This window comes from Cyphellophora attinorum (assembly GCF_001299255.1).
Source record: "Cyphellophora attinorum strain CBS 131958 chromosome Unknown Contig2, whole genome shotgun sequence".
Taxonomy (NCBI): domain Eukaryota; kingdom Fungi; phylum Ascomycota; class Eurotiomycetes; order Chaetothyriales; family Cyphellophoraceae; genus Cyphellophora; species Cyphellophora attinorum.
The window spans coordinates 258,963-284,955 of NW_017253230.1; the positions used below are offsets into that span (position 1 = coordinate 258,963).

At 53.7% G+C, this 25,993-nt stretch overlaps 12 protein-coding genes across 12 annotated transcripts; 5 read left to right on the top strand and 7 right to left on the bottom strand.

The window, feature by feature from the left end:
- Nucleotides 1–266: 266 nt before the first annotated feature.
- Nucleotides 267–1,692, bottom strand: AB675_2388 (uncharacterized protein; the record flags this gene model as incomplete). The annotated part of the gene is made up of 5 exons (XM_018142356.1): nt 267–1,012; nt 1,070–1,129; nt 1,175–1,309; nt 1,363–1,440; nt 1,488–1,692. The coding sequence occupies 5 exons, from the start codon at nt 1,690–1,692 to the stop codon at nt 267–269; spliced, it is 1,224 nt and encodes a 407-aa protein (XP_018005104.1).
- A 2,689-nt stretch (nt 1,693–4,381) lies between these two features.
- AB675_2389 (uncharacterized protein) lies at nt 4,382–5,767 on the bottom strand (the record flags this gene model as incomplete). The annotated part of the gene is made up of 1 exon (XM_018142357.1): nt 4,382–5,767. One exon carries the CDS (start codon nt 5,765–5,767, stop codon nt 4,382–4,384), a length of 1,386 nt encoding a protein of 461 aa, XP_018004982.1.
- A 950-nt stretch (nt 5,768–6,717) lies between these two features.
- On the bottom strand, nt 6,718–7,214 carry AB675_2390 (uncharacterized protein; the record flags this gene model as incomplete). The annotated part of the gene is made up of 2 exons (XM_018142359.1): nt 6,718–7,046; nt 7,178–7,214. 2 exons carry the CDS (start codon nt 7,212–7,214, stop codon nt 6,718–6,720), a joined length of 366 nt encoding a protein of 121 aa, XP_018005164.1.
- A 934-nt stretch (nt 7,215–8,148) lies between these two features.
- AB675_2391 (putative mitochondrial phosphate carrier protein) lies at nt 8,149–9,442 on the bottom strand (the record flags this gene model as incomplete). Its single annotated transcript, XM_018142360.1, has 4 exons — nt 8,149–8,259; nt 8,310–8,646; nt 8,698–9,116; nt 9,161–9,442. 4 exons carry the CDS (start codon nt 9,440–9,442, stop codon nt 8,149–8,151), a joined length of 1,149 nt encoding a protein of 382 aa, XP_018004791.1.
- A 510-nt stretch (nt 9,443–9,952) lies between these two features.
- Nucleotides 9,953–10,567, top strand: AB675_2392 (uncharacterized protein; the record flags this gene model as incomplete). Its single annotated transcript, XM_018142361.1, has 1 exon — nt 9,953–10,567. The coding sequence occupies one exon, from the start codon at nt 9,953–9,955 to the stop codon at nt 10,565–10,567; it is 615 nt and encodes a 204-aa protein (XP_018005012.1).
- A 781-nt stretch (nt 10,568–11,348) lies between these two features.
- Nucleotides 11,349–13,322, bottom strand: AB675_2393 (putative transporter; the record flags this gene model as incomplete). Its single annotated transcript, XM_018142362.1, has 2 exons — nt 11,349–11,962; nt 12,023–13,322. The coding sequence occupies 2 exons, from the start codon at nt 13,320–13,322 to the stop codon at nt 11,349–11,351; spliced, it is 1,914 nt and encodes a 637-aa protein (XP_018005234.1).
- A 925-nt stretch (nt 13,323–14,247) lies between these two features.
- Nucleotides 14,248–15,892, bottom strand: AB675_2394 (Bypass of stop codon protein 6; the record flags this gene model as incomplete). The annotated part of the gene is made up of 4 exons (XM_018142363.1): nt 14,248–14,490; nt 14,656–14,697; nt 14,758–15,141; nt 15,188–15,892. The coding sequence occupies 4 exons, from the start codon at nt 15,890–15,892 to the stop codon at nt 14,248–14,250; spliced, it is 1,374 nt and encodes a 457-aa protein (XP_018004934.1).
- Nucleotides 15,893–16,676: 784 nt separating this feature from the next.
- On the top strand, nt 16,677–17,600 carry AB675_2395 (putative AIM2 family protein; the record flags this gene model as incomplete). The annotated part of the gene is made up of 4 exons (XM_018142364.1): nt 16,677–16,705; nt 16,755–17,025; nt 17,078–17,204; nt 17,275–17,600. The coding sequence occupies 4 exons, from the start codon at nt 16,677–16,679 to the stop codon at nt 17,598–17,600; spliced, it is 753 nt and encodes a 250-aa protein (XP_018005174.1).
- A 945-nt stretch (nt 17,601–18,545) lies between these two features.
- On the top strand, nt 18,546–21,028 carry AB675_2396 (uncharacterized protein; the record flags this gene model as incomplete). The annotated part of the gene is made up of 2 exons (XM_018142365.1): nt 18,546–19,604; nt 19,742–21,028. The coding sequence occupies 2 exons, from the start codon at nt 18,546–18,548 to the stop codon at nt 21,026–21,028; spliced, it is 2,346 nt and encodes a 781-aa protein (XP_018005309.1).
- An 86-nt stretch (nt 21,029–21,114) lies between these two features.
- Nucleotides 21,115–22,050, top strand: AB675_2397 (uncharacterized protein; the record flags this gene model as incomplete). Its single annotated transcript, XM_018142366.1, has 1 exon — nt 21,115–22,050. The coding sequence occupies one exon, from the start codon at nt 21,115–21,117 to the stop codon at nt 22,048–22,050; it is 936 nt and encodes a 311-aa protein (XP_018004938.1).
- Nucleotides 22,051–22,306: 256 nt separating this feature from the next.
- On the bottom strand, nt 22,307–22,742 carry AB675_2398 (Vacuolar ATPase assembly integral membrane protein vma21; the record flags this gene model as incomplete). The annotated part of the gene is made up of 2 exons (XM_018142367.1): nt 22,307–22,478; nt 22,600–22,742. 2 exons carry the CDS (start codon nt 22,740–22,742, stop codon nt 22,307–22,309), a joined length of 315 nt encoding a protein of 104 aa, XP_018005231.1.
- Nucleotides 22,743–23,227: 485 nt separating this feature from the next.
- Nucleotides 23,228–25,968, top strand: AB675_2399 (ATP-dependent helicase fft2; the record flags this gene model as incomplete). The annotated part of the gene is made up of 2 exons (XM_018142368.1): nt 23,228–23,650; nt 23,701–25,968. The coding sequence occupies 2 exons, from the start codon at nt 23,228–23,230 to the stop codon at nt 25,966–25,968; spliced, it is 2,691 nt and encodes an 896-aa protein (XP_018004872.1).
- Between the last annotated feature and the right edge of the window lie 25 nt (nt 25,969–25,993).

The window sequence follows — 25,993 nt, forward strand, 5'->3', positions numbered from 1 at the left end:
CAGGCCAAAATCCCCTTCCTCAAAATCATGTGTTAGTGAAGGATGAGCGCCATCGTCTCTTCCCCAAAACCGTCCACACCAGAATTGTCCAGATCCCTCAAACAGATCCTCGACAGTTTATCAGCAAAAAGCCCATCATATCATTATCAAAGCTTCGTTGCTGATCCTGGAAAGATGCGATGCGATGCCGTCCGTATGCTGTCGTCAAATTAACAAAACACCTTCTGTCAAGTGCCTCATCTCTCCAAATGCTCTCCTTGGGAAGCTCATTTCTCCTTCTTCGAGAACTTCCTAGACAGCCAACTCTTGCGCTTGTTCCCGTCATCGTTGCTCTTCCTCAGAATATTGCCAGTGGCCGCACCCGAAGAGGGAGCGCTGGGTGGTCCGTCCAAGCGGATAGGCACCCTGCCGCCATTCGAGTACGAGTCCTTTGGTGGTGGTGGTGGATTGTTCTGCTGACGAGGATAGTAGCCATTTCCGTTTTGCTGACCATTTGGATAGTATTGTCCGGGATTACCCCTCTCATTCGTGCCGTTCTGAGCATAATGATGGCCATTGGGCACCTGCGGAGAGACCGGGCTGACAGGCGCAAAGTTCATCTCGTTATCATACTGATTCTGCTGGTTCTGATGGTTCTGTGGGTATGCATCAGGCTTTCTTGCGTGGGCATGTTGCGCCATATGTAATTGGTCGTATGAGCTGTTCAGCGAGGATGGATTCGTCGACTTGCTGTTCTCGTCCGACCCAGAGGTCATGTTGTCATACGACGGTTGGTGAGTTGTGTGGCCCTGCATCTCATTCGGATTGCCATAGTAAGGGTTCGCAGGGTTTCTGTTCCTCATGCCTGGACCACCGCGCGGTGGCTCGGGACGGTAGTAATCGCGTTGATCGTATTCGGCGGACTCATCGAAGGAGTTTTGCGTCGGGTATCCGCTGAAACCATAGGAACTGTTGCGATAGTAGCCACCTCCGGGAGATGGGCGACCGTAGCTTCGTGGACCAGCACCCGGGGCTGTGATCATCATGTTAGCCATCAGTCGGCGATGGAGCGTCCTCGGATCGGACTCACAATTATAGTAGCTGCTCTGACGGGAATGTGATTGCAACGGCTGTTCTCCATATTGCGATTCTGCGGATTGTTAGCGCTTGACTGGTGACAATGGCTACAACGCACGAGGTCTGCCAGTGAAAGAACCATAAGATGAGCTTCGGCGGTTGGCTGTGCCTTCAGCAGCGGCTGCAAAGCTGCGGATCGTGTCGAGGGGACGTTCCATTCTGGGTCGAGTCGGATTCGATCGATCCGGGTCAGCTGCATGCTGTTAGTCTTCGGTTCCTGAGCTTCTTCTGTGGGAGAAAGCATACTGATAACGTCTCCATTTTGATCCTTCCACGAAGTCCTCCTAAGATCTTCGAGGTTCGTCTCTTGTTGAGCGACCTGAGCTACATTTGTTAGCAGACATCTAACTAGCTTGGGCGGTCGTTCGTACCAGGTGTTGCCTCGTTCAGCGCCTTGGTCGGATCTGCTTTGCTCTCCGTATTGAATTTCTTTTTGTCATTGGGTGACTCCGTCATGTCTACCTGTACTTTTGAGCCGCGGCTTCTCCGCGAGGTGTTCGAGGTGAAGCTGAGGTTCGAGTGCGCGCGTGGCCGGTCCACGTGGGCCGTAGGCGCAGGTTGGGCCAGGGTAGCCATGGTGAATGACTTGTGATTGAGCGAAGGAAGTGTGGTGAAGTCTGCAGGATGTTCAAGTTCACACTTTTGTGTTTGGCTCGGCGCAGTTTCGTTTGTTCTTGAGCTGCGTCAAGTGAAGGGAGAGGCACTTTGCTGGCGCCACGGTGAGGTGAGGTGGCTGAGTGCAATCTATAATCGCTGTGCTACACCACAGCCAAAGTTGGGCGCTTCCTTTTCCTTGCTACCTGCGCAGGTAGACTCGATAGACAAGATCGTGCTTGCAATGTTATACGCAGCAATTGTATAAGATAATAGCACAACAGCAGCTGCCGTGGTAGCTGATGAGTGTTCCTGCGGCGTGCTGGGTGTGGCGGGGAGACCGATTGAGTAAAGAGCCCTGACAAGGATATACAGAGTACTAGACCAAATCAACGATTGGGCGAACAACAGTGTTTCAGACGGTGGAAAGCGAATCCAGCCCCCAGCAGTGTCCAGTCAATTGTCAAAGCGAGTGTAGCACCAATTGTCGAGTATATCACAACTTCCAAGGAGGAGGAAGCAGAAAAGCAGGAACGAAGTAAGACTCGTCAGATATCGGCGATGGACTTCGAGGATAGCATTTCCAACGGAAAGAGCAGCCCAGTGGATGAGACGTGGATGCTGTGGCAGTGCATGGATATCATTATTCATTGGGGCTCCTGCAGACATTTCGCCTTCCACCCATCATCGAGTTTTAGAGCCTTTCCTGTTCCTCTTCCGCATGCCGCGTCTCACACGTCTCCCGGTTTATCGCTACTGGCTACCCGCCTTTTTCAGTTGCGAAGGTCTTCGCAGAAGCTCAGGACGATGAGCTCGATGAGGCCGGCTCTCAGGACTGGCAGCTACGATCCTACTGACACCTTCTTCCGCCGCGAAACGTGCAGGCAGACAGAAATGCTTCTCGTCGCGAAGCATCAAAAATTCCCAGTCGCACGGAGTACCACCCCAACGCTCCCACATTTGTCGATGGCCCGATGCCCTAGCAGGTTTAGTGAGAGCTTGCCCTTGAAGCATGGTTATAATGAACCACTCAAGGGTCCTTCCAAGGCTCCGTGGTTTCCGTCTGATAATGCTGTTGGCATTAAAAGAGCCGGATCTAAACCTTTTCCAGGCTCTTCAGGGCTCAAGAACAGGGAAACCTGCCACCTAGCGTTGCCACGAAAGCGAACAAGCGAAACCTCTGTTAGCTGTGGCCTTACCCCGGAAGGTTAAGCACCGATCCCGCCGATATGCCGACGATACATATTTTTTGGTCTTTGCATCCTCGCCAGGAGTCGCTTGGGAAGCAATTGTTTCTATATGTGACATGATCTACGGACAATCGTACGATCAAGCGAAAGATCAGCTTCACAGTGTCTCGGACACAAAAGCCTCGAGTAGCAACAATTGCGAATCTTTGCTGACTGAATAAGTAGAGCTCAGAATTTGAGAAACCTGCCCATCCACGAGATGTGGAAGCACAAAGCCGAGCCCGCGCGATGGAGTGTCGTTGGCGAATCGACCGCCCAGCCGCTCCACACTTTGCGACGCGCGTTATCAAAGACTCCAGAAGACGTTGCGGCCTGAAAGTTCAAAGCACGGCTACTATTTCCTAACAGTTATGAATGCATTATGTACTGCTTACTGATTCAGATCTACTATTCGCAGGCCCACAGCGAACACCACATCCACGTTGTTGTTACAACTACATCCACTACCTTTGAGTGCTGTGGCTGGTGCATGCGGTACTCGCCAGATAACGCAAAAGTCCGTAGGTCGCATCGTGCATGCAGATACACGCTATGGCATCATTGATTCTGCATCTACCAAGCATGCTGCATGAGCGCTACTACCGCGAGGCTCCAAATTTGATGTACAATTTTCCGAACTTGGCCAGATGTGACTGATAAGGAACATACAATGGCACGACGGATTCGACAGTCACCGCTTCGACGCTGCGTGCAGCAGCAGCCTGACTCGAATCTTTTGGACGCTCCAGAGTCCAGAGTCGCAAAGATGCGGTACCTTCGTGATATTATTGCACTTAACGAATCCTGCCCCACGCTGTTCCACTACGACGGAGACCATTTCCGCGGTGACTAACTGGCAAGCCAGGACTATCAACCTGCTGGCAAAGCGCTCTGTGACTCTCTGAGATCCCAGCTGAGATGGACGCAGTGCACGTGGGACCAAGGTCCTGCTCGGTACCCTGTCGAGCTGATATGCAGTCCAGATGCAAAGGCTTTATGCTTCGCATTTCAACGTGGTGCAGGTAACCAAGATTCCATATCGTGTTCCCCATCAATTGCATTCCACGAACACAAGGCAACGACTCTCCGCACTTCCCATCTTCCATCCAAGCAGGCACACTTGTCACATACGGCGGACAAGACCGTAAGGTGAAGATAGACTTGACAGAGGGCTTATAAGTACGTGTATGTTAAGTCAGCTCGTTGACGACCGAGGAAAGAGGAAGTTATATGTCCACCATCAGTGCTATCAAAGGTATCCGAAATGGATCAAAACCTGACGACGAGTGTTCATACATCATGCTTGCTCGCTCAATCAGTCGCTCAGTCGCCTTCCAGAAGAACAAAGGCTCAAGGTCCGGGATAGACCATCCCTCCATGCTTGCCCATGCACGCTCTTGCGGTGTCGGACAGAAACACCCTTGCTCAGCATCGAGCACAGGTCAGTCCAGCTTCTTCCCACAGATCAAGCAATCCACACCGAACTCCCACCTGCCGACCTCCTTCTCACCGGACGCATCTGTGAGTACCACTATCGCCACTAGGCCGTTCTCGTTCGTGTCATCGTTGGACAGAGATATCTTGATCTCCCCGTCCTTGAGCGACACTGTAGCCACCGGCTGCGACTCGGTCAGCTTTAGCTTCTGCGTCGACTTGCTCAGAGACGGATGGACTGCTGCCGCCTCGGCACCATTGGTTCCGTTGGCTGTACCCGGCCGCTCAGATGGCCCTGCCTCTTTGCCCTTCTTCTGTTTCCCTTTCTGCTTTTGTTTCAGCTTCTTCTGCGGCGTGAGTGCCGCAACCGCGTCAAAGTCCTCGTCCTCATCTGGTGTGTTGAACCCGTCGTCGTCACCAACATCCTTTGCGCCTTCCTCGATCGACCGCATGACGTTCCTCACTTTGTTCGACATGGCGCTGGCTACCACAGCGATAGTATCGCCAATAGAGCCCAGAGGTGTGGTGCCTCTAACACCGTTGTTCTGGTTCGAGCCGGCTTGCGTCTTGCTGGATCGTCTGTCGAGATAGTCGAGAAGACCCGGCTTGCCATGTGCGCTAAGTTGAGCGCGCAGGTCTCTCTGAACGTCGTCGATGATGCATTGCTCGTGGTTCCACTTGTTGCAAACGCTGTTGCTGCACTTGTACATGGTCGTGTCTGGGTTGTATGGCTCGCTGCAACGACAATGCTTCAGCGGCTCGCTCAGAATGGGCTTGCCTGGAGTGTTGTAGTTTAGCGTCGTTCGGTAGAAGAATTCGGGGTGCTGTTGCTTTTCGTCATTATCCTCGTTCCAGAAGTCGACGTTCGCCATCTCTGAGATGACTGTCCCGTCCACGATGTCGGCATGGTTAGACAGCACCAGCTCTCTGGCACCGTGATATGGTGCCCGGCCGGCTTTTCTCTTCTGTGTCTGAGGTAGTTCTGCTGGCCAGTACAACCAGAAAACGCGAAAGAGGATCTCTTCCATCGAGGACGCCTTCTTGCCTGCAGGTCCTCTCACTTCTTGTATTTGGACCACCCACATGTACCTCTTCCTATAGGCGAGCACTTCCTCGGGGGATGCGTTCTCATTCGGAGGCTTTGGCGGAGGCATAGTCTGATTGATAAAGGCACAATTGCCTGGCCGTAGTTGAAGTCCCTCATATCGCATTCCCTCCGAGTATCGTGTCAAAGCCTCCCATTCGGAGCCGGGATCGACCATGTATTGGACTTCTAGATGTTTTGGGCCCGGTGTGTCGATGCCAATATACTGATCGCCCTTCTTCTTCTTCGTAGCATCAAATGGTGCTGTGATGTTGAAGCCGTCACCCGGCTGCCATTTTCGTTTCGGCATGGTATTGCGCGCGGTCGCAAACCGTTGCAGGAATGCGTTGTCGCAAGGAGTGTGGTGATTGAAGCGCTATCGGTAGAGTCGCCTTTGCCGATGCATTGGAACAGATGTTGTCGTAGTCGTGGCGCTTGAAAGAGTATATCGGTATAAGATCGCAACACGCGCCGTGGTTTATTGATGACAGTGTCAGCGCGAAGGAGGGAGTTCTCCAGCCAGATGATAGTTGCAATCGTTGAACTGTCTACAAGCCCTGTCGTGCTGTGTATGCGAGCGCTCAGCGTCAGTCTATGGGGAGTCGAGCTGCACTGTAAGCTCGGAGGTAATGGGAAGAGAGTGCAAACAAAACACGATCGATCGGTTTTGGATGAGTCCGGGGAAAGCGAAGTGGGTCAGTCCGAAGCGCGCTTGCCAACATTGAATTGCTCGGCACTCGACACTGCAGCTTGAATTTTGCAAGGGATTGCCTGCTAGGACAGGTATGCCGCTATCTCGTGAAGGTACGGTGCTGGCCAGACCCTTGCAGAGTGGTAGGAGGGCTCACTTGACCATGACATCGCCGCTGCTTGCGCGACAATGACTTCGACATCAGAGTTTCGGATATGGCACGCGCTCCCGCGGGAGCGGCTTCCAGTTCTGGCCCATGCCAACTCGTCGCCGCCACGATGGCTTAGTCGCTGCCACATGGACGCTGGCTACGTCGCGCGTGAAGGCAAGTACGGTACGAGAGAGAACCCGGTGACGCGGAACTCGTTGACGCATGGACACGTGGTGAGTCCTACACCGAACAGCAACCTTTCCAGCAACGCGTTGGGTATCTATCTCGCGCCTCGGACTATTCGTCCATTACACCTTCCCACAACAAAGTCAGCTCAATCTCAACTTGCCGCCATATTTCAAACACACTTGACATCAGTATGATCGCAACCTCAGCCTAATCCCACCACCTTAACGACCTACTTGCTCGAAAACAGCCCCTTCACCTTCCCCAGCAATCCCCCCTCCTTCCCCTCCTTCTTCGCATGCACATGCGCCTCATTCCCCGCCCCACCCCTGCCCACGTGATGGCTCTCCTCCTGCTCCAGCCTCATTGCCGTCTCCGGCACCATGTCGCTGTCATGTGGCGCCTTCGCGACATCACCGGCCGCGAGAGGCGCTCCGCCGATATTGGCCGCGCCGCCACGGCCAGAGGAGTATTTGCCGTCGCCCTGGTCGCCTTCGGGGCCTTCGCGGACGATGCCGCCGTCGGTGTAGGGGGTTGTGTCGGGCGTTATGTTTGCTGCGCCTGTTTTGGGGGTGGAGATTAGGGTCGTGTGAGAGGAGGCGGGAGAGGGTCATGTAAGTGGGATGGGGGGGCAGGTTGAGGGGGGTCGATGAGCAAATTGGATGACACGAGGCATGGAGCGAGGAACTTACCACCGCGACCGTGAGAGACGAGGTGTTTGTCAGACATCGTGTCCAATGGAGACGGATCGAAGGTGTGTACGATCGAGAGTGCTTCGGGGTTCAGTGCCCACCGGACAAGACTTATGGTATATTATGTCCAAGTTGACTGTGTCGCATTCAAGACAGTGCCTTTGGGATCCAATTCGGTGCGGGTACGCGAATGTCGAGTGTGTGAGACGTGCCAGAGGAACTGTAGTCCTACTGCAAGAAAAGCGACGCAGAGAAGATGACCTAAACTTGAAGATCTCCAGACTCACCGAATGGAGGCAACCCCAGCCTAAGTACCTCACCTCACAACTTACCGACCTCGCTTCCTTGCCCCACCAGTCTGTTGCATGTGCAATCCCATCCAACAGGAGAGCCATCATGTTCAAGCTGTAAGCTTGGCGCAGGTCACCAAGAGATTTCTTATCCAGCATGAGTTCCTCTACCGAATAGCATCACCGCGAAGCACTTGATGCTTGGTCAAGTCTATTTGTTTGGCGGGAGATAAGTGCTAGTACATGACGTATGCCGAGAGATCGCGACATGCTGCGGGCCAATGTCGTGGGGGAGGAGATCACCGATGGGTTATGATGCTGGGATTCGGAGCAGGTACGGAAGTGCAGTTCAGTCAAAGATACGGATATACTTCGCGAATACCTAGGCTGAGTGCGCATGTGTAGCACGGTGAAAGCCTACCATCCAGGTGCTCACTGCGAAGTCAGGCAGTGGATGGCACCGACTACTCACGAAGCAGTGGAAGATAAATTCGGATGGAAAGCTTGCGGCTCGCAATAGAGAACATCAATGGGAGCGGACGGTAAGGATGTATTCTCAGCCTCGACATAATGATATCCCCAAAGGCATCAACACGCTTCCAAGGAGTGAACCTGGACTCCAACAATTCACAGTCCTCTGGTGGACCCAAAACAATATCACATTGAGGCGCAAATGTCACTTTAGTGCTTCTGGGTCGTCTCCTTCGGAGCCGTACCACCACCCGTCGTAGGTAGACCAACAAAGACCTTGAAGGAGTCGTAAATCATCCATTGGAAGCCGGTGAGCGTGCCCTAATAAACACATCAGTACGACCACATATCGAAGCAAGTGATCAACTCACAATCATAACAATCCTGACTGGCAGACCATTCCACAGACCACCGAAACCAATGTCCTTGTAGATGCGTCCAATAGCAGCACCGAAAGCCTCACCAGGAGCACGGTTGGCATTGAGCTTGCTGACCATGACATCGGCTGGGTGAGAAACAATGGCGCAGAGAATACCAGCTAGGTAACCACCAGTGAAAGCGACAGCGGTCTGAGTACCTTTCCCGTAGTCGTCCTTGGTACCAGGCAAGTAGTTGTAGATTGCAGCGACAATGTTTTCGAAAGAAGCAAACTTCATCATGGTGTATGGGATCTGTCGGCCCCAGAGCGGGTACAGACCCTTGTACAGGCTGCGACTTGTGTCAACGGATTAGACTGGCCACGGGTTGGACTGAACTCACCCTCCAGTGCCTTCCTTCGCAATGACCGACGACAGACCTTGCATCGTACCCGTAAACTGAGGAGGAATAGTGGTCTGCATGCGGACTTTGATCGATTCGAGAGGGCAGAGGCCAATATCGGCCAGGAACTCAGCCGACGCGGAGGCAGCAAGGTAGACACCAGTCTTGTACTTGGCAGCGTTATCCTCGCCGACCAGCTCGCTGTATTTATGCTTGAAGTATTCGTAGAAGCCATACTTGCCAGCACCTTGGATCGAGTAGCCCCAGAATGTTGGGCCCCAGCCGGTGAAGATGCCTCGCATGCCCTCGGCACGGTAGATCTTGCCCCAGCCCTCGATGTTGCCTTTGTACAATTTCGAGTCGACTTGACGGCGGCATTTGATCAGATCGAGGGGTGTGACAGCTGTGTGAGTGAGACCCTGGGACTGTCAGTCGCGGTCCTCAACTCGGCCAGGATACTTACGCAAGCGATAATACCACCGAAGGTACATGCGGCGTAGTACTTGCCCGAATAGAGCTCTATGCCGCCGACTTTGGCCTGGGCTTTGTTGCTGGCCTTCTCGTACTGCGCGGCGGCATCTGAAGCCACTTTCTGTGCCTCATTCTTGACCGTGTCAGCGGCGCTCCATGAGGAGAAGATGGGTCGCTTCTGCGGGTGCTCGACAGGCGCAGCAGGCTTGTAGATTGGTGATGTGGGTAGTCGGGCGTTATACAGAGTGGACGAGTCCGGGTAGAGGCCCGGCATGTTGGTGGGTGACGCGCTCGGTGAGCAGTACAGTACAGGTGCGTAAGTCCGAGGTGAAGATGTACACAACAATTGCGACGGCGATCAGTGTCAGATCAGCCGCAAGTGAACACGACTCTGTCCGACCGTCCAACAATGGTTGAAGTCTCGCGGCGACTTACTATGGATGTTGGAAAGCACACAAGTGCTGCGTAGAGCTCTCACAGCAGGAGCAGCTTTGATAAAGCCCGGCGTAACATGCCTGCTATCTCCAGCTACCTACCTGTTCCAGGGCAAGTCACTGCGGAGAACAGCAGCAAGAGCACATGCAGTCAAGCCTGAACCGACGTCATTTCGGTTATGATTGCCGACCGCCCAAAAAAGTTCACTCCACCAGAAATCGTCGTGCACGGGTTACTGACGCTCGGGTTCTCTCTGCTAGGATTGGCCAATTCACGACTGATCTGGAATCTGAAGAGGACTGCCACCACAGCAGCCACTGTTCTCTGAGTTGTACCTAGATGCTCCGACATGGCTACTACCGGCTCATCCGTCCTTGAGCACGGCGTAGCCCTCGACGAGTCCATCGTCCCCCAGGCTCAAACCAACGGCATTCCTCCACCTCCTGCAGTCAACGATGACTCAAAGGCACGCCTCCGCGCATGGGCAATGAAATATCGCGGCGCCACAGTCGCCGACCTCGACCTCGCCCCGGCCCTCTCCACCTCCCCCAGCACTTCCCTTGAAGAAGCCATGCTCTCCGCCTCCTCCCACGACTACTCCCACCTCACCGTCCTTTCCGAAAATACACGCTCACTGCTTGGCTACCTCCCCATATCGCGCCTCAAGACCCTCTTCGAGACACGGCAGATCCAGCCTACTGACCCAGTTGAGAAAGCAATGGTCAAGTTCCAACGGGGCGGAGGGAAGAAGTATCAGGTCATCACAATGGAGACAGAGCTGTGGGAGCTGGAAGGATTCTTTGAGGATATTGGGGAGTATGCTACTGGATCGAAGCAGGATTTCGCGGTTGTGACGGATGGCGGTAGGAAGTTTGTGTTGGGGGTGGTCACTAGGAGTGATCTGAACGAGTTTGTGAAGAGAAGGCCTAGTATGGCTGCTGAGGTGAGGCCGCCGATGCCCTGAGGGGGACTGGATACCAATATCTGAAAACAACGACAATACCACACTCAGATGCTGGTGCTCATGCAGCTGCTCAGCCCAGAGCCTGCAACATGACCGCATGTTGACTTGCATTATCTCGAGAAAATTCGAGAAATATGGCAATGCATGAGCCGTGGCCTGCAAGGACTACAGAAGACCAGGATATCCGCGCTCACGAGGCCCTCAGATAGCCGTGGGGCACCGAACGACACCCTCCTATTGGACTTGGACGTTATATGTCACTCCGCGACAAGCAAGTGACAGCACAGCACCGGAGCCCGCCTGGCTGTGCACGAATCAGAGCACCGGAAAGCAACGCACATTGTTATATGCAGCAAAGAGGTCAGCTCGACAGGACGGGACATTGCATCATCAAAGCTCTGTACCGGCTAGTACTGCCAAACTGACTAGGGGATGGTGCAATTTCCAGCTGCTCTCGAAGGCATGCTTCCTAGCCACACCACCAACCTGGAAAGAGTCTATGCAGGGACAGCAAGGGCGTCGACTGCCCGTGCTGCAGAGCACGAGGGAAGAACAGCTTGCGGATCCAGTGAGCCAGACAGCGCGTTTATGTGCTTGAGTAGGGATTCGTCTAAGGTCCGGGTGGCCTTTGGATATAATCACTGTCACGCGCTTGTAGAGATTGATGCGAAATGCTTTTGCTACATTCGATGCTCGAAAATGCCAATGGCACGCCTCACTACTCACCCGAAATGCATATGTGATACAAGCCCAAACAATTCCTGTTCTCGCTTCGCCATTCTTACCGCTCCCCACCACCCACAACGCCCTCCTCGCCCCTGACAGGCGATGTAGGCGGCGATGCCTTCTCAACGTCCCCGTCCAAACTCCCTCTTCCAGCTTTAGCGCTCTTCTTCCGCTCCTTGCGGTCCGCCTCCTCTTGTTTCTCCTCCAAGCGCACGCGCTCCTGTTCCTTCAATCCGGTCCTGACCACCTCCTTCTCCGTTTTCAATTCCTTCTTCTTGATGCCCACCACCGCAACTATAATGCCAACGAAGGCAAAGGCAGTGTAAAATATCCAAATCTTCTGTAACGCGTCCGTGAATGCCCTGTCCAGTAATCGCTTTTGCTGAGCATCTAGCAGCTTCAGGTCTGCGGTGGCACTCCCAAACGACGATGTCTCTAGTGTAGCAGCAAGCTGGGGCGGGAGCTGGCCAGCAATAGCGCCAATATTTGATGACAGGCGGTTTTGGAAAATGACACCGCCTAAGACCACAGAAATGGAGGTGGCGAGGTTGCGCACAAAGCCGAATACGGTGGTACCGATGGCATTGTCGTGACCCTTGAGACGGGATTGCAGAGCGACGAGCGGACTTTGGAAATTGGGCCCAACGCCGATACCGGTTATGATTTGGTCTGTAACAAAGATTAGCGATGGAAGTTCGTGGGGTAGGCTTCACGGGAGTGGCAACTCACAGATAATGATCTTCGACCACACCTTATGATCAGGCAGGTTGATGAACAGGCCGTATCCCAGCGTCATGAATACCATCCCGAAAATGATCGGTTCACGAAACATGCCGGTCTTCTTGATGAATATTCCAGTAGCTGCACTGAGCACAGAAAATGTGAGCACCATGGCGAAAAGATAGACACCAGAGAGGATTGGGGAGGCCCCCAGCACGACCTGGAAGTACAGCGGGAGATAGTATGATCCCCCAATGAAGACGAAGCCGTGTATGAAGCAGCAAACCAAGGCCGCCAAGTTCGATGTATCGCGGAAGATCCGCAGCGGGATGACGGGGTACTTGGCGAACTTCCACTCGTTGATGAAGAAGAGGCCGATTGTGACGATGCCGAAGACGATGAGGCAGATAGTGAAAGCGCTGGCCCAGGCATGTGTAGTGCCACCGGATTCCATGCCGAAGAGGAACATCACGACACCTCCAATGATAGTGAGCACGCCCAGCCAGTCCAGACTTCGCAGGCCGGCGACCAGGGGTGTGCGTGGATTGTCGAGCTTGAGGAAGATGAAGAGCAGGATGAGGGAGACGCCGTCGAGCGGGAGGTTGATGTAGAAGCACCATCTCCAGGTGACGCCTTCGGTGAAGGCTCCGCCAATGACAGGGCCAACGCCTGAAGCAATTGCCCAGACCATGCCCATGATGCCGAAGTATTTGGGTCTCTCGCGCATGGAGAACAGGTCGCCGATGCAGACATACACCAGGATGATTAGGCCACCGCCGCCGATTCCTTGGACAACTCGTGCACCGATGAGCATGCCAATTGAAGATGAGATACCGGCAAGCAACGACCCGACGAGGAACACAACATTTGCCATCAAAATGATGTACTTCCGTCCAAAGATGTCAGAGATCTTACCCCAGACTGGCGCGGACGCTGCAGCGGCGAGCAGATAAGCTGAGCCCACCCAAGTGTAATCAGAGCCTGAAGCATGAAAGTGCTCCGCGATGGTGGGTAGTGCTGTTGTGACGATGGTGACGTCGAGGGCAGCGAGGAAGAGTGCCATGCATAGTGAGAAGACGATGATGACTATACGACCTTTACCGAATTGGGATGCTTGAGATTGAGTCCTGGTGAGTTCTGGCTTTCGTTGCGGCTGTTCGCCTTGTGTTGGGATGTCATGGTCGGATGAGGCCGACGATGTTGGTGACGTCGGCTCTGGTGGCATATGCGCCTGGTCAGGCGTCTTTGGTCGTTGGTCCATGCTTGGCGATGTGGTTGGAACTGTCTGCTCGTGGGCGTTAGTGGCCATGTTGTTGACTTATAGGTCCTATGAGACCATCAACGACGGAGATAGTGATGAAGTCGTTTATTCCTGGGATATCAAGCATGCGTTTTGAGTTCTTTGAATGCAGTAATGTGTTTGGTATCGCGGATCTGCGGAGCAGATCTCCGGGGCCGAGACGATTTCGGTGGGCTCCGATAGATTCAGTGATCGACCAGACTCTTTGATAAATATGGATCTTAAAGGCACGACGACTGCGATGTTGGCACTCTGAAGAAGAACGAAGAGTCGCAGGTTCGTGCTGTGGACTGGTTAACGTGCAATAACAGAATCTTGAGGAGGCAAGAAAGAGATCGTGGACCAAGATCGGAGCGACGGTCGTACATCTCCTTCTTTACCGCCGAACGGTGTTTAGCAACAGGGGGCAATTTTTACATCTCTAGAAGATCAATAACGGTGAAAAGCAGTCTCTGATTTAGCTTCTCGCCCTCGGCCTTCGCGCCTGCCTTTCTTTGGGCTTTTTGTTGGTGTACGGACTGCGAGCCATCTCGATATTGCTAGCGAGGAAATGGAATGCATCACGCCAGAATCGCTTGCGATGGTATAGGGTACTATGCTAAGCTTTTGCAGAAGCAGTCATCCTGATGGTCAGGCAATCTCTTCTTGCTCATTCAGCCCATGTTGTACACCTAGAAGGCTTAAGTTGCCTTGGGTGTTGACCTGATTACAGAGGTTTTGAGGTCGCCGAACAGGCACATCCGGGTGCGGGATAGTCTGGTCCCGACCAGGTGGTCTCGTGCGTTAGGCTCACTGCTCTGCCACTACCGTTCGGCGCCGAACGGCCTCACGTAGTACTTCCTATGTGTCCCAATCTCAAGTCTGGCAGCGACCTGCGAATTCAAGCATGTCGCGATCCGTCACAGATATGGGCCGCCTGAGGCGACCTTCGTGCCTACGCGTCTCTCTTCTTGACCCGCGGTAGAGCCAACCACAGCAATATCAGGATTACGACCAACGACAGGACAATTGGCTGAAGCACCCAGACACCCTTCTGCTGTGCAATCGCACCTACAGCAAAAGGCACGCCAGCGCCTCCGACTCCTGCGACGGCTGTCGCTGCTCCGAGCGCTGAGACGTGCATGTGCTTTGGCAAGAGTTTGGCACACATCACCACACCACCGGGAAAGACAGGTCCCTGCAAATCTGATTAGCCTTGTCTCGGGAAAGGAGCGTATGCTCGAGGGTAGGATTGTAAGGTCAACGAGAGCAACTTCTTTGTCATCCCGAGCCATATGTTCAGGCAGTCTCCGAAATAATGCTCGTTTCCGGATGCGAGTTTGACCATGGGAGAGCAACTTACAAAGAAGAATCCAAGTAGTGCTACCGCAACAGCAGAAACAACCTGTTCGCATGTCAGTCCAGTTGACAGTGCGAGATAGGAGCGGACTCACGAATCTGGCACAAGCCAGAAGATCAGCTCCAGCGCAAGCGCAATGGCTAGGTAGATCGAAATGCAGACTCGCTCGCCATACCGCTCAGTGATGAAGCCGAGCAGCGCACGGCCAACAGTCATGCCTGCCCAGAAGCCGGTAGCAGAGATGCCAGACGCATACGGAGTTGCATTGCGCACCCGCAGCATGAATGTAACGATCCAGCCTCCAAGAGCGACTTCTGCTCCAACGTAGATTAGGAAGAAAGCACCACAAAGCAACGTGACTTTGTTCTTGACAGCATTCCACGTCGTGCTACCGGCAGTCTCCTGCTTGGTCTCGGCGCGATACTTGGCTCCATTCTTGTGCCAGAAAGCCGCTGTGCATACGATCAGCTCCAGGCCAGCAAATGCAGTCTGCGGGTGGTTAGCTCCAGTCAACGGCTATGGGGTTGTGACTGACCATCACGTAGTACCACGTATACCATGGCTTTTTGCGATTAACAACAAGCTCTGTAGCGATCAGAGGACTTATCGTCGCTCCAAGCGAATAGAAAGATTGCAGAAAGCCTTGCACCTTGTTTGCGCTGACCATGTTACCTGTCCATGCACACCACCCAGCATCAGCCAGACCATTGCCAAAGCCAGCGAAGATGAAGAAGACCACTATCACCGGCCAAGGCGGGTGTAGTGAGAACGTCAAGTACGTTATGAGATGGCACATCCCAGCAATGAAAGCGATGCCTCTCTGCCCGAACATTCGGTGGATGGAGTTGTTCAATGCGGCAGCTAGGCTGTAGCCAACACATGGCGACAGGAAGATCAAGCTGACGACTGTGTAGGACAAGTCATAGTATCGCTCCAGGTAAGGGATCAGTGCTCCCGGGGATGCGTCGTTCATGCCCAAGATAAAGAAGCTGAGGTACGTCCCGAAGATGGCGTACATGTTCCGTCGGGGCAAATTCCATCTCTCGAGCACCTCGACAGCCGTCGAAGGTGGTGGCAACTCATCTCGAACATCTAGTTCTTCGTGTGATCTCCTACCCCGGCCGCTCTTCACTGGCGAAAGCTCGACAGCCTCACTCGCGGCATATGGATTTTTGGTTCGGAACGGTCCAGGGGCCGCCACGATTTGTTGCGGTATAGTGACGGTCTCTGTCGCGGACATGATTGGACCTAAGATATGTTTACAGACCTACCTCTGGTGGCTGTCACTTGTGTTTATGAGTCTCTCATCTCGAAGCCGCTTGCCTACGAAAGGAAATGTTGCCGGCGTATCAGTCGGAAAATCAGCGGAAAACAGACGTTGGCGGAGAAATTTGAATCGAATGTGGTGTACGTGCCGCAAGCCGAAGTGGGTTTTGTGTGGGAGATGTGCCGTTGGCAGTGCTGCCAGTGTTGCTCCTCACCGAATATCACCCGCTGCTTGGGGAAGGCGTGACGTGATGGACAAGTTGGAGAAAGTGCCCCTCGAGCCCCTCCACCCCTCCCCTGCTCAGAGCCTCGGTGTTAAGGATGGTAGCTCTAGAACAACCCAGGAGCTCGTGGTCGACAGGTACACCTAGAACAGATCAAAACGGAAGTTATTGCGGTAGATACGTCGCCCAAGCAACTGTGCGGCTGATAGGCGTAGATGTGTCGGCAAGATGATGTTGACAAATCGTGTGGCATTGCGGGCGCCCTGCACTTGAGCTCCTATAGCAAGTTGAAGACGCCTTCACCTGTAGTTGTCGTGATCGTGGCCGGATCCGATCTATAGTGAACGTGCTTCCGTAGTCGGTGATCTTGGATCCTTCTCCACTTTGAAGTGACGCTTCTCAAATACGCAAATGCGGGTTGTCGTAAATATAATATGTAGGCTCTCTTATCGACATCCAGTTCCTTCTTGTCTCGCCACACGCCCACAGATACATCTACCACGTTCGCTTAACAGCAAACGCTTCGCCGCAAATATGTCTGGACACTCGAAAGCCTGCTGCACGTAAGTCTTATCACAGTCTCAGCCATGCCCGAGTTGACCTCTGTCGTAGTGTGCCGCCAGCGCCAGAACCAGATTACAAGCCACAAGGTGACTACACCAAGCTCAATGGCTTGAAGACATACGTTACCGGGCCCAAGGACGCAGACAAAGCCATTCTGGTGCTTTACGACATCTTTGGTTTCAAGAACCAGATTCTGCAAGGCGCCGACCTCCTCGCTTGGAGCGACAAGGACAGCACTTACCAGGTCTTCATGCCCGACTTCTTCCAGGAGTCTGGTCCGGCAGACATCGCTTGGTACCCGCCTGACACGGATGAGAAGGTCTGTCGCTGACTTTGTCCTGCCTTAACTGCGAGAGCTGACTGTCAGATAGCAAGCCAAGCTTGGCGAGTGGTTTGGGAACGCTGCGCCCCCAAAGCATCTGCCAAAGGTTGCTTCTATCATCGAGGATGCAGAGAAGGAGAACTCCAACATCAAATCCTGGGGCATGATCGGTTACTGTAAGTGTCGTCTGTCGAGAAAACGCATCGTGGTTGCCCAAAACTCTGTCACTGACCGATCGTTTCTTAGGCTGGGGCGGCAAGATGGTCTCTCTGATCAGCGGCAAGGAGGGCACAAAGTTCAAGGCTGGCGTGCAAACATCTCCGGCTCTGGTCGATGTATCTGAGGCACCCAAGGTCAAGATTCCGATGTGCGTTCTGCCGTCCAAGGAGGAACCAAAGGACGACTGGAACAAGTATAACGAAGGCTTGACGGTGCCGAAGCACTTCGAATGGTTCGACACTGTACCGCACGGCTTCATGAGTGCTCGCTGCGACGTCAACGATCCCGAGCACAAGAAGCAGTATGAGCGTGGTTACAAGATTGCCGTGGACTTCTTCAACAAGCACTTGTAAGTGCTTCTCAATCGTCAGGCCTGAAGGTGTCCAGTATAAGGTCATGCTGATAGGGCAACGATAGATCTGGTGGAGGCTCAAAGCTGTGACGGACCTGTCGGTGCTCCGAATGAGTGGATGGTCACTGGCAATACCATGATTCGGACTGGAGAGCTCCATACAGAACATACATTCCATGCACAGATCCCCCATATCTCTCCGTTAGATGCTTTCGTGTGCAGCAGGTGCTTCGTCCTGTACATGACCAGTTGATTCATTGATCAACCTAGCCAGGTACGTCAAAACCAATACATGATCTTCGCAGCCAGACCCGTCTTATTGTTGACAGGCGCATCTTGTCTGATGTCGTCTCGTTTGTCGTATTCCACTTATCTTCGGCATGTGCATTCTGTTGGGACTGTATGGACAAGCCAGGGTGAGTCGTTGCATGTGAAAGACGCGTCGAGCGCGTCGATCAGGCACAGGTACCACGAACTTTTGGTCCTGCCAATTGCCAAAACAATCCATACATTGCATTCGCGCGAAGTCATGGAAGAGGTGTTGGTACAGGCAAGGACAATTTCACGCGCGTTGATCAGTAGAATCCGAGTGAATGTGTTGTAGGACAAACGACGCGGGATTGGGGAGACTCGGGAGGCTCGCGGCATCCCCGGGGCTGTGGCCTAAATGAGAACAATGGAAACCACACGTCACGCGTTCCAAGGTTCCTGACGACTGGTAATTCGTCGTTCGCTAATAACCTGAATAACAAGCTGGAATGTGTTGTTGCTTTCAAGTTCCTGATGTCCACCACTATAGCGCCGTATAGAATACTGCACCCGTTATCTACGCCGCAAAGCTAGTATATATGACCGGTGTCTATGGCTCCCACGATCTGTAGACATCCTCCGCAGTCCGACCCCAACCAGTCATCCTCAGGCAGTGTCCGTCACGATGCTGGCCATCATGGGCCGTGCGAAAGGCTCGGGCAACGCCGACGAGGACGAAGAGTCTCGCCCGGCTCACCCATTGAGCGATCAAGTGGCGCTCCGAGATACACAAGCCGGAGCCGCAACGATCCTCCCCAGGCCAATGGCCACTGTGATCTCCGGCGCAACAGGCATTGCCTCGCTGAATGTGCGGGCTGCCATGAAAATAGGCGGATGGACATTATATGCTTCTCGTGAAGCCACACTCAAATCACTATCTGTCGCTAGAAGCGCAGCAGAACAAGTGTTACTTTTGGCCGGCCGGGACGTTGCATACAGAACAGAACCCGGCTCGTTAGGCCATCTTGAAGCAGCAAATACTCTCCAGTCTGCCATCCATCTTCTGCATTCGGTCCTATCCAAGGCATCCTTCGTTGCATCTTCCGGATTCTATCTGACCGAAGCCATCATGAATTCTGCTTCTGGGGTTGCGATCCATGGACTTGCCGTCCTGAATGCTCTGTTCGGCAACACAGAAACGTCGAAAGCCGTTGCAGCAGTAATAACGCTACTCAGCACCGAGCTCAACCGACCACAAGGTGAGCATGTGGCGTCGTACTGGGATCTCTTCTCTGGACTCGTCGGTTTTGTGCTACTTCAGCGATGGGGCCGCCGGAAAACCATGCTCGACTTTCGCAACGAGGGTGGAGAGCATACAATATGGGACACCGTCATTGATGATCGCGGCTTCCGAGCGGATGTCGTCGGGACCCGGCGTCAGGAGACGGTCACACTGCGCCCTGGACATAACCAGCCTGCACATTCCTTCGTTTCGCCTGCTGACGATGACAACCCAGAGGCTGTCTTCGAAGCGCTAGAGCGCGGCACACTGTTCGATGCTGGTCAGACGCTGGAGTTGACTGCTGAGGATCAAGCTCGTCTATCCGACCAGGAATTGAGAGACCAGATTGTCAGACAGCTCCCTCCGGGGGCAAGAGCAGTCGTGACCACCGAGACGTTCACCGCTAAGACGATCAAAGTCGAGATCTACGATGCTGATGCCACCAACATTGAGGCACCTCCTGGAACGATCATGGTAGCTGAGCGTCTGAACCACGACACTATTGACAATGACCAGAGTCCCAGGCAGACAGTAGTATTTCGGACGGCTTTGCAGCGAAGCAGCAGCGCAGAGGTCGAGGCTGATGAGAAGCTCCGGCTGACGGCCCTGAGCCCGAGATCTCCGACAACGACGAGGACACTGTCATGATGCGTGATATCTCGAAGCCAACCCCACCACCAAAGGACAGTAGTAGAGCCCTTCAAACTACCGATAGCAGCTCAGGACAGAGCGACCGTCGGCAACGAACAAGTGTGCTGAAGAAACGCGATCCAGTTGCCAACCAGAAGAAGAGCAGGAAGCCTGCCTTCAATTTATCGACGTCTACAGACGACACCACTCCAGCTGGTCCATCTACCTCAAAACATGTTCGGCATAGCGTTCCAATAGACAAGCAAGACAAGGAAGGTAAAATCCGCAAAGCAATGAGGAACCTCAGTCCCACTTCCTCGTTCGCAGCAATTCGCGACGCACCAAGCCTGCTCCCACGGCGACGGTCTGCTGAACCAAAACAGCTGCCGACGCTTGCGAGGCTGACCACGATCGGAAACGACGCCGGTCAGCCTAGAGTGTACCCGCCGATCCAGGGCATGAGTGCACACAGCAGTGGCCCGACTCCCTTCGGTAGTCCAGGTCAGGTCGCCTCACCTGGTCAAATTGCAGCTAGTAGCTACTTCGTGCGAGAGACCAGGCGGAACTCGATTGTGTCGCAGACTGACACGTACTCGATACACTCCGGGGGTGATAGTCGAGCTGGGTCCCGAGCGGCTTCACCAACATTCTCTCGAACGCACTCTCGGACCGTGAACAGCATATCCCACAGCCAATCAGAAACGGGCGCCTCATTGAGAGCATCAGATGGCCACAGCACCGTCCACCATCAGCGGACAAGGTCGTTTCAGCCCAGCTTGTACTCGATGGGCAGCAAGCATTCTGGCGAAGCCGTTGTTCTAGCTCCCAAAATGCCAGTACCTAGAAAGTCGATCTATGAGGACTCGAATGTGGTAGATGCCTTGGTTCGCGACGGTAAAGTGCCAGGCACGTTCCCTGATCAACATCTTGTCCGAAGCATTCGGCGATTTGCTCGTTTCGCAACGGCTTCTTATGGATCAGGTTTTCTACACGTCATGGGTCTGAACAATGTAGGAGAGAATCTGAGCAAGTCAACCGATCTAGTCACTATGGACGTGCACCAGGAACACAGCTCGTTCTCCGAGCACACCGGGCTACCAGCAAGTACCATAATCCTCTCGTCATTCTATGACCCCCAGGGCGTCATCAACAGCACCGAATGGTCCTCCGCGGCCATCTCGCCTCTCATACACTTCGTGTCACTCGACGAGAAGTCCAAAGCAGTCGTACTAAGCGTCCGTGGAACCCTCGGCTTCGAAGAGTCTTGACAGACATGACCTGTGACTATGATGAACTTGTGTGGCAAGGACACAGCTATAAAGTTCACAAAGGCATACACGCCTCTGCCCGCCGTATGCTAGGCGGCGGCGGGACCCGAGTCGTAGCAACCCTCAAAGCCGCACTCGAGGAGAACCCAGACTACGGCCTCGTCCTCTGTGGTCACTCTCTCGGCGGCGCCGTCGCGGCCCTCCTCGCCATCCTCATAGCCGAGCCCTCAAGTGCAGCAAGCGGGCAATCCTTCGTCACAAAATCCGCCCAGAAGCTCCTCGAGGGCCACACTCACCCAACCCACAAACCCCTACCAGACCTCCCAATCTCCCTGCCTAGTGGCCGACCCATCCACGTCTACTCCTACGGAACACCTGCCACTGTCTCTGAGGCCCTGCGCCTTGCCACCCGCGGCCTTATCACCACAATCGCCAACGCGGCCGACATCGTGCCCTGCCTCTCTCTCGGCACCCTGCACGACTTTCGCGCCATTGCCGTGCACTTTCGCCACGACCAGAGCGATGCGATCACTGAGCTCAAGTCACGAGTATGGAATCGCGTCCGCGCTGCATTTACAAGCAGCATGACGGCTGAGAAGACAACAGGTGGCCCACCCCCACCGGACTACATCGCGGGCGAAGGCGTTGGGGAGGATACGTGGGCGTGGCGCATGCTGCAAGAGTTGAGGGGGTTGATGACGAATGAGAAATTGGTGCCGCCCGGAGAGGTCTTTATTGTTGAGTCGATTAGGGTGTTTGATCGGGTCGGGGCCGATGTGAAGCAGGAGGCGAGGTATGGGTTTTCGCCGGAGGAGGTAGGTGGAGGTGGAGGAGGTGGAGGGGCGGGTGTGCAGTATCGTGAGTTGGGGAGGAGTGCGACGAGGGTGCAGTTCAAGTGGGTGAGGGATGTAGAGAAGCGCTTTGCGGAGATCAGGTTTGGGAGTGGGATGTTTGCGGATCATAGCCCGGGAAGGTATGAGAGGAATTTGGGCGGGTTGGAGGTCGGGGTTTGTGATGACTGAAATGAGTTTATGACGCGGCTGGGATAATATCAGGAGGTCGTACGATCACTTTCTGTTAAACTCGGGTCTGGGACGAATTTGGAAAAGGAGTGTAATCCTTGGCGGAGACCGACGACGACAAGAGGTGGCATGAAGAAGCACGCCTGGTCATAGATGTGATACCCCTTTATGTACGTGCCATGACAACCGTGCCCTATGAAAAGCGAACCATAATGCATACAGCTTCTTCGACATTCCGCATCCTGAGATCTTCGCATCACTGCCCTTTCTTGCTACCGTCCACGATCTTCCCGGCCTTATAGCCACCGCCAGGACGGCCAGCGTCGCCTCCTGTATCCTCCCGCATCGCCACGACGATGTACGCGATCAACACCACATTGGCCATCACTGCTGCAAATGCGCCTGCATACGTCGCGTTGCCTATGAGTCTTCTTAGTTGAACAGCTCATAACGCTGTGGTCAAGGGCAGCAGAGGGGTCCGAGCTCACCACTGAAGACTGTATTTAGTGTGAAGAAGTAGCTCCCAATGGGGAAGAATACCATGCGAACGTGAAGCCAAGGAGTTTGTAGATGACATCGGAGGGCACGGCTGGCGAAGTGTCGGACGGAGGCGGTGGGGCGCCGCCTTGTGCTGGTGACAGGATGGGCTTCTCTGATGTATCATAGCTGGCATTGGAACGGTACGTCGCCATTGTGGATGAAGGACTTGAGTACAGACAATCGATGCGGCCGAAGAGGAAGTTAATCCGAGTCCCAGGCTTCAATATATGAGTAGGACCTGATGGCACCCTTACTAAAACAAAGACGTATGTCGAAACGATTGTCTCCTTCTCGAGTGATGCAGGACGCCGTGGTGGTGCTCGGACGTCTGTTCGAATAGTACGGAGCAAGTACCGTAGAGTGAAAGGCAACGACATGGATATGTGAAGCGAGGAAGTTGCCTTGTCGGAGAAAAGTGATTCAAACTCCGCGACGCGGTTGAGCCGTGTTCGAGTTCGTCTACAAATTTTGGTATTGGGATCAGCATAGATTGACGAGCATAATCGCGGTATAATACTAGTTTCGACTGCTGAGCTGGCACTCAGCACACTTACGGCTGACCCAATGGATCCATAGAGGGAGAGTCAGCCGCGAGAAAGTGACTCGCCACCATCTTCATTCACTTACGCCCTTCACTATGACGGCCTTCTCGGGCACAGCTGCGAGGCTCGAAGCCTCCTCCGACCCCATCAATGACTCTGACGAGGAGCTCTTCGGCAGTTCCTACCGTCATGAGACTGTCGCGACCGTACCTCTTCCCAAAGCGCTGCCGGATAACGCTAGCGAGAGCAGTGAAGATGAGCATGCAACAATTGCAACAGTGCCTCTAAATAATGACCCGGCCACAACTCAGCAGTCGCTTGCAACTACACAGCCTACTCAGCTTCTACCGCAGGCGCACTCCTCGTCGCCTGCACGGCCGCCGCATGTCCAAGTCATTGCTTCCTCGCCGTTCACATCACCAAGCGCTCGACCGTCACAGTTCGGTCGAGGCATACAGCGCAGAAACTTGATGGCGCCCGCAGGCACGGCTTTCCGAAAGCCCGTAATTGCTCAGCGAGTCGACCCCAGCCACGGATTACGAGCGGTCACGAGTCACCTACATACAAGGGAGGTTCTTCGGACGAGGAGGATTTGAGAGTTGCAAGTGCTGCGAATGTGAAGACTACCAATTTTAAGAAGACGACAGTCGTCGAGGAGTCTCCCCCGAAAACTGGACATTCTCCTTTCGCGGAACTCCTCAAGAGGTATGAACACAGCACCAGCAATGGGGTCAAGCGTCCGGCGGATGAAATGTCTTATGCATACGGCAATGCCACAAACAAGCGACCACGACAGAACCAGCCCTCAAGAGCTATGCCGGTTCAGGCCGCGTCAGACCGAGAGCCTAGTCCAGAGTTCGAGCTCGATGACATTGAGAACGCCAACCACCGGCAGCATGTTCGGAAAATGTTGGATTACATTTCCGACACGAGTGTTAAAGATTGTTACGACGCCTTGAAGAAGTGCCATTTCGACTATGACGCTGCTATCACCAGGGTCCTTGATATGCAAGAGGAACGTAATAGGAAGCCGATCCAGATATCAGACGACGAACTGAACGAAACACCTGCTGTACAGAAGAAGAAGAAGAAGGAAATTGTCAAGACGAAGCAGCAGGCTAAGGTCCCCAGCAAGTCTATCACCGAGAAATGGAGTAGCACCCAGCAGCCCAAACATCTTGACGCCTTTTCTCCTCCGAAGGAGCTCAAAGCACGTAAGCGTTTAGTAAGAGGTCGAAAGGATCGTTCCAGTCCGGACCTCGCCGACATCAAAGAAGACGAAGCCTCCGGCATTAGTCGAGCTATTGTGCTCGATGACAGTGCTGACGACGATAATGCAAGCGACGATGATGAGGTTGTACATGAGCGAAATCTGACCATGGACGAGAAAGTGCTCAACTTCTTCAGTACCTGCAGCGCTGCAGATCTGGCCGATACTGCTGGTATCAAACCCGCACTGGCACAGCACTTTGTGTCGCAGCAGCCTTTCAGGTCGTTAGGCAGCGTCGCAAAAGTGGACGATCCTACGAGAGCTCCGTCCAAGGCAAAGAGGACTCCTGTGGGAGAGAAGATAGTGGAGAAAGTGGAAACAATGCTTCAAGCGTACGACGCAGTTGATTTCCTCGTCCAAAAGTGCGAGAAGCTAGCAGAGCCTTTGAAAGCCACAATGCGCGAGTGGGGAACGGACGTCAACACGACCGGCGAGCTTGAGATGATTGCTATGCCGGATAGCCCGAGAAGCGCTCATGACTCCGGGATTGGCACCCCAGAAGAGTCGTCTGAAGCAAAGCCTCGTCAGAAGAAGCCGAAGGATTATCTTGAGCAGCCTGCGATCATGAGCGACAAGTACCATCTGAACAACTACCAGATTGTCGGCTTGAATTGGCTGAACTTGCTCTACCAACGAGGTCTCTCTTGTATGCTTGCAGACGACATGGGTCTCGGAAAGACGTACCAAGTCATCGCCTTCCTCAGTCACCTCTTCGAGATTGGCGAGAAAGGTCCGCATCTGGTTGTTGTGCCGGCCGCAACACTTGAAAATTGGCTGATGGAATTCAAGAAGTTCTCGCCGAAGCTCAAAGTGGAACCTTACTATACCACTCAGCCGGGCGCTAGAGAAGAATTGCGGTACAACCTCGAGCAAAATCGCGAAGAAGTCAATGTTATCGTCACCACCTACAACCTAGCCAAAGCCAAAGATGATGCGCCATGGCTGCGTAACTACGGCTTCGACTGCACGATCTTCGATGAGGGTCACCAGCTCAAGAACGCATCTTCGCAGGTCACGAAAAAGCTGGCGAGAATCAACGGCAACTTCCGTTTGTTGCTGACCGGTACGCCTCTTCAGAACAACCTGAAGGAGCTGATGAGCTTGCTGGCTTTCATGATGCCAGATTTATTCTACCAGAAGTCGGAGGAGTTGACTGCAATCTTCGAGCACACTGTCAAGACAATGGACGACAACCACGATGCTCTGCTGTCAGCTCGTCGAATCGCTCGTGCCCGAAGCATACTGGCACCATTCATTCTACGTCGGAAGAAGAGCCAAGTCGCTAGAGATCTACCGGTAAAGACGAGCAAAGTCGAGTGGTGCGATTTAACCACTGAACAATCTGAGCTGTACAAAATCTGGCAGGACAAAGCTCTTGATATCCGAGCGCGTCGCGAACGAGGCGACAAGGACGTCAGCAACGAGACGACTCACATCCTAATGAAGCTCCGGCAGGCTTCCATTCATCCCTGGTTGTTCCGACGAGTGTACAAAGACGCTATACTGCCAAAAATTGCGAAACAATGCATCAAGGCCGAACAGTGGCTCAGTCTGAGCCCAGTCTGATACTGCAGGAGCTCGAGGCCTACTC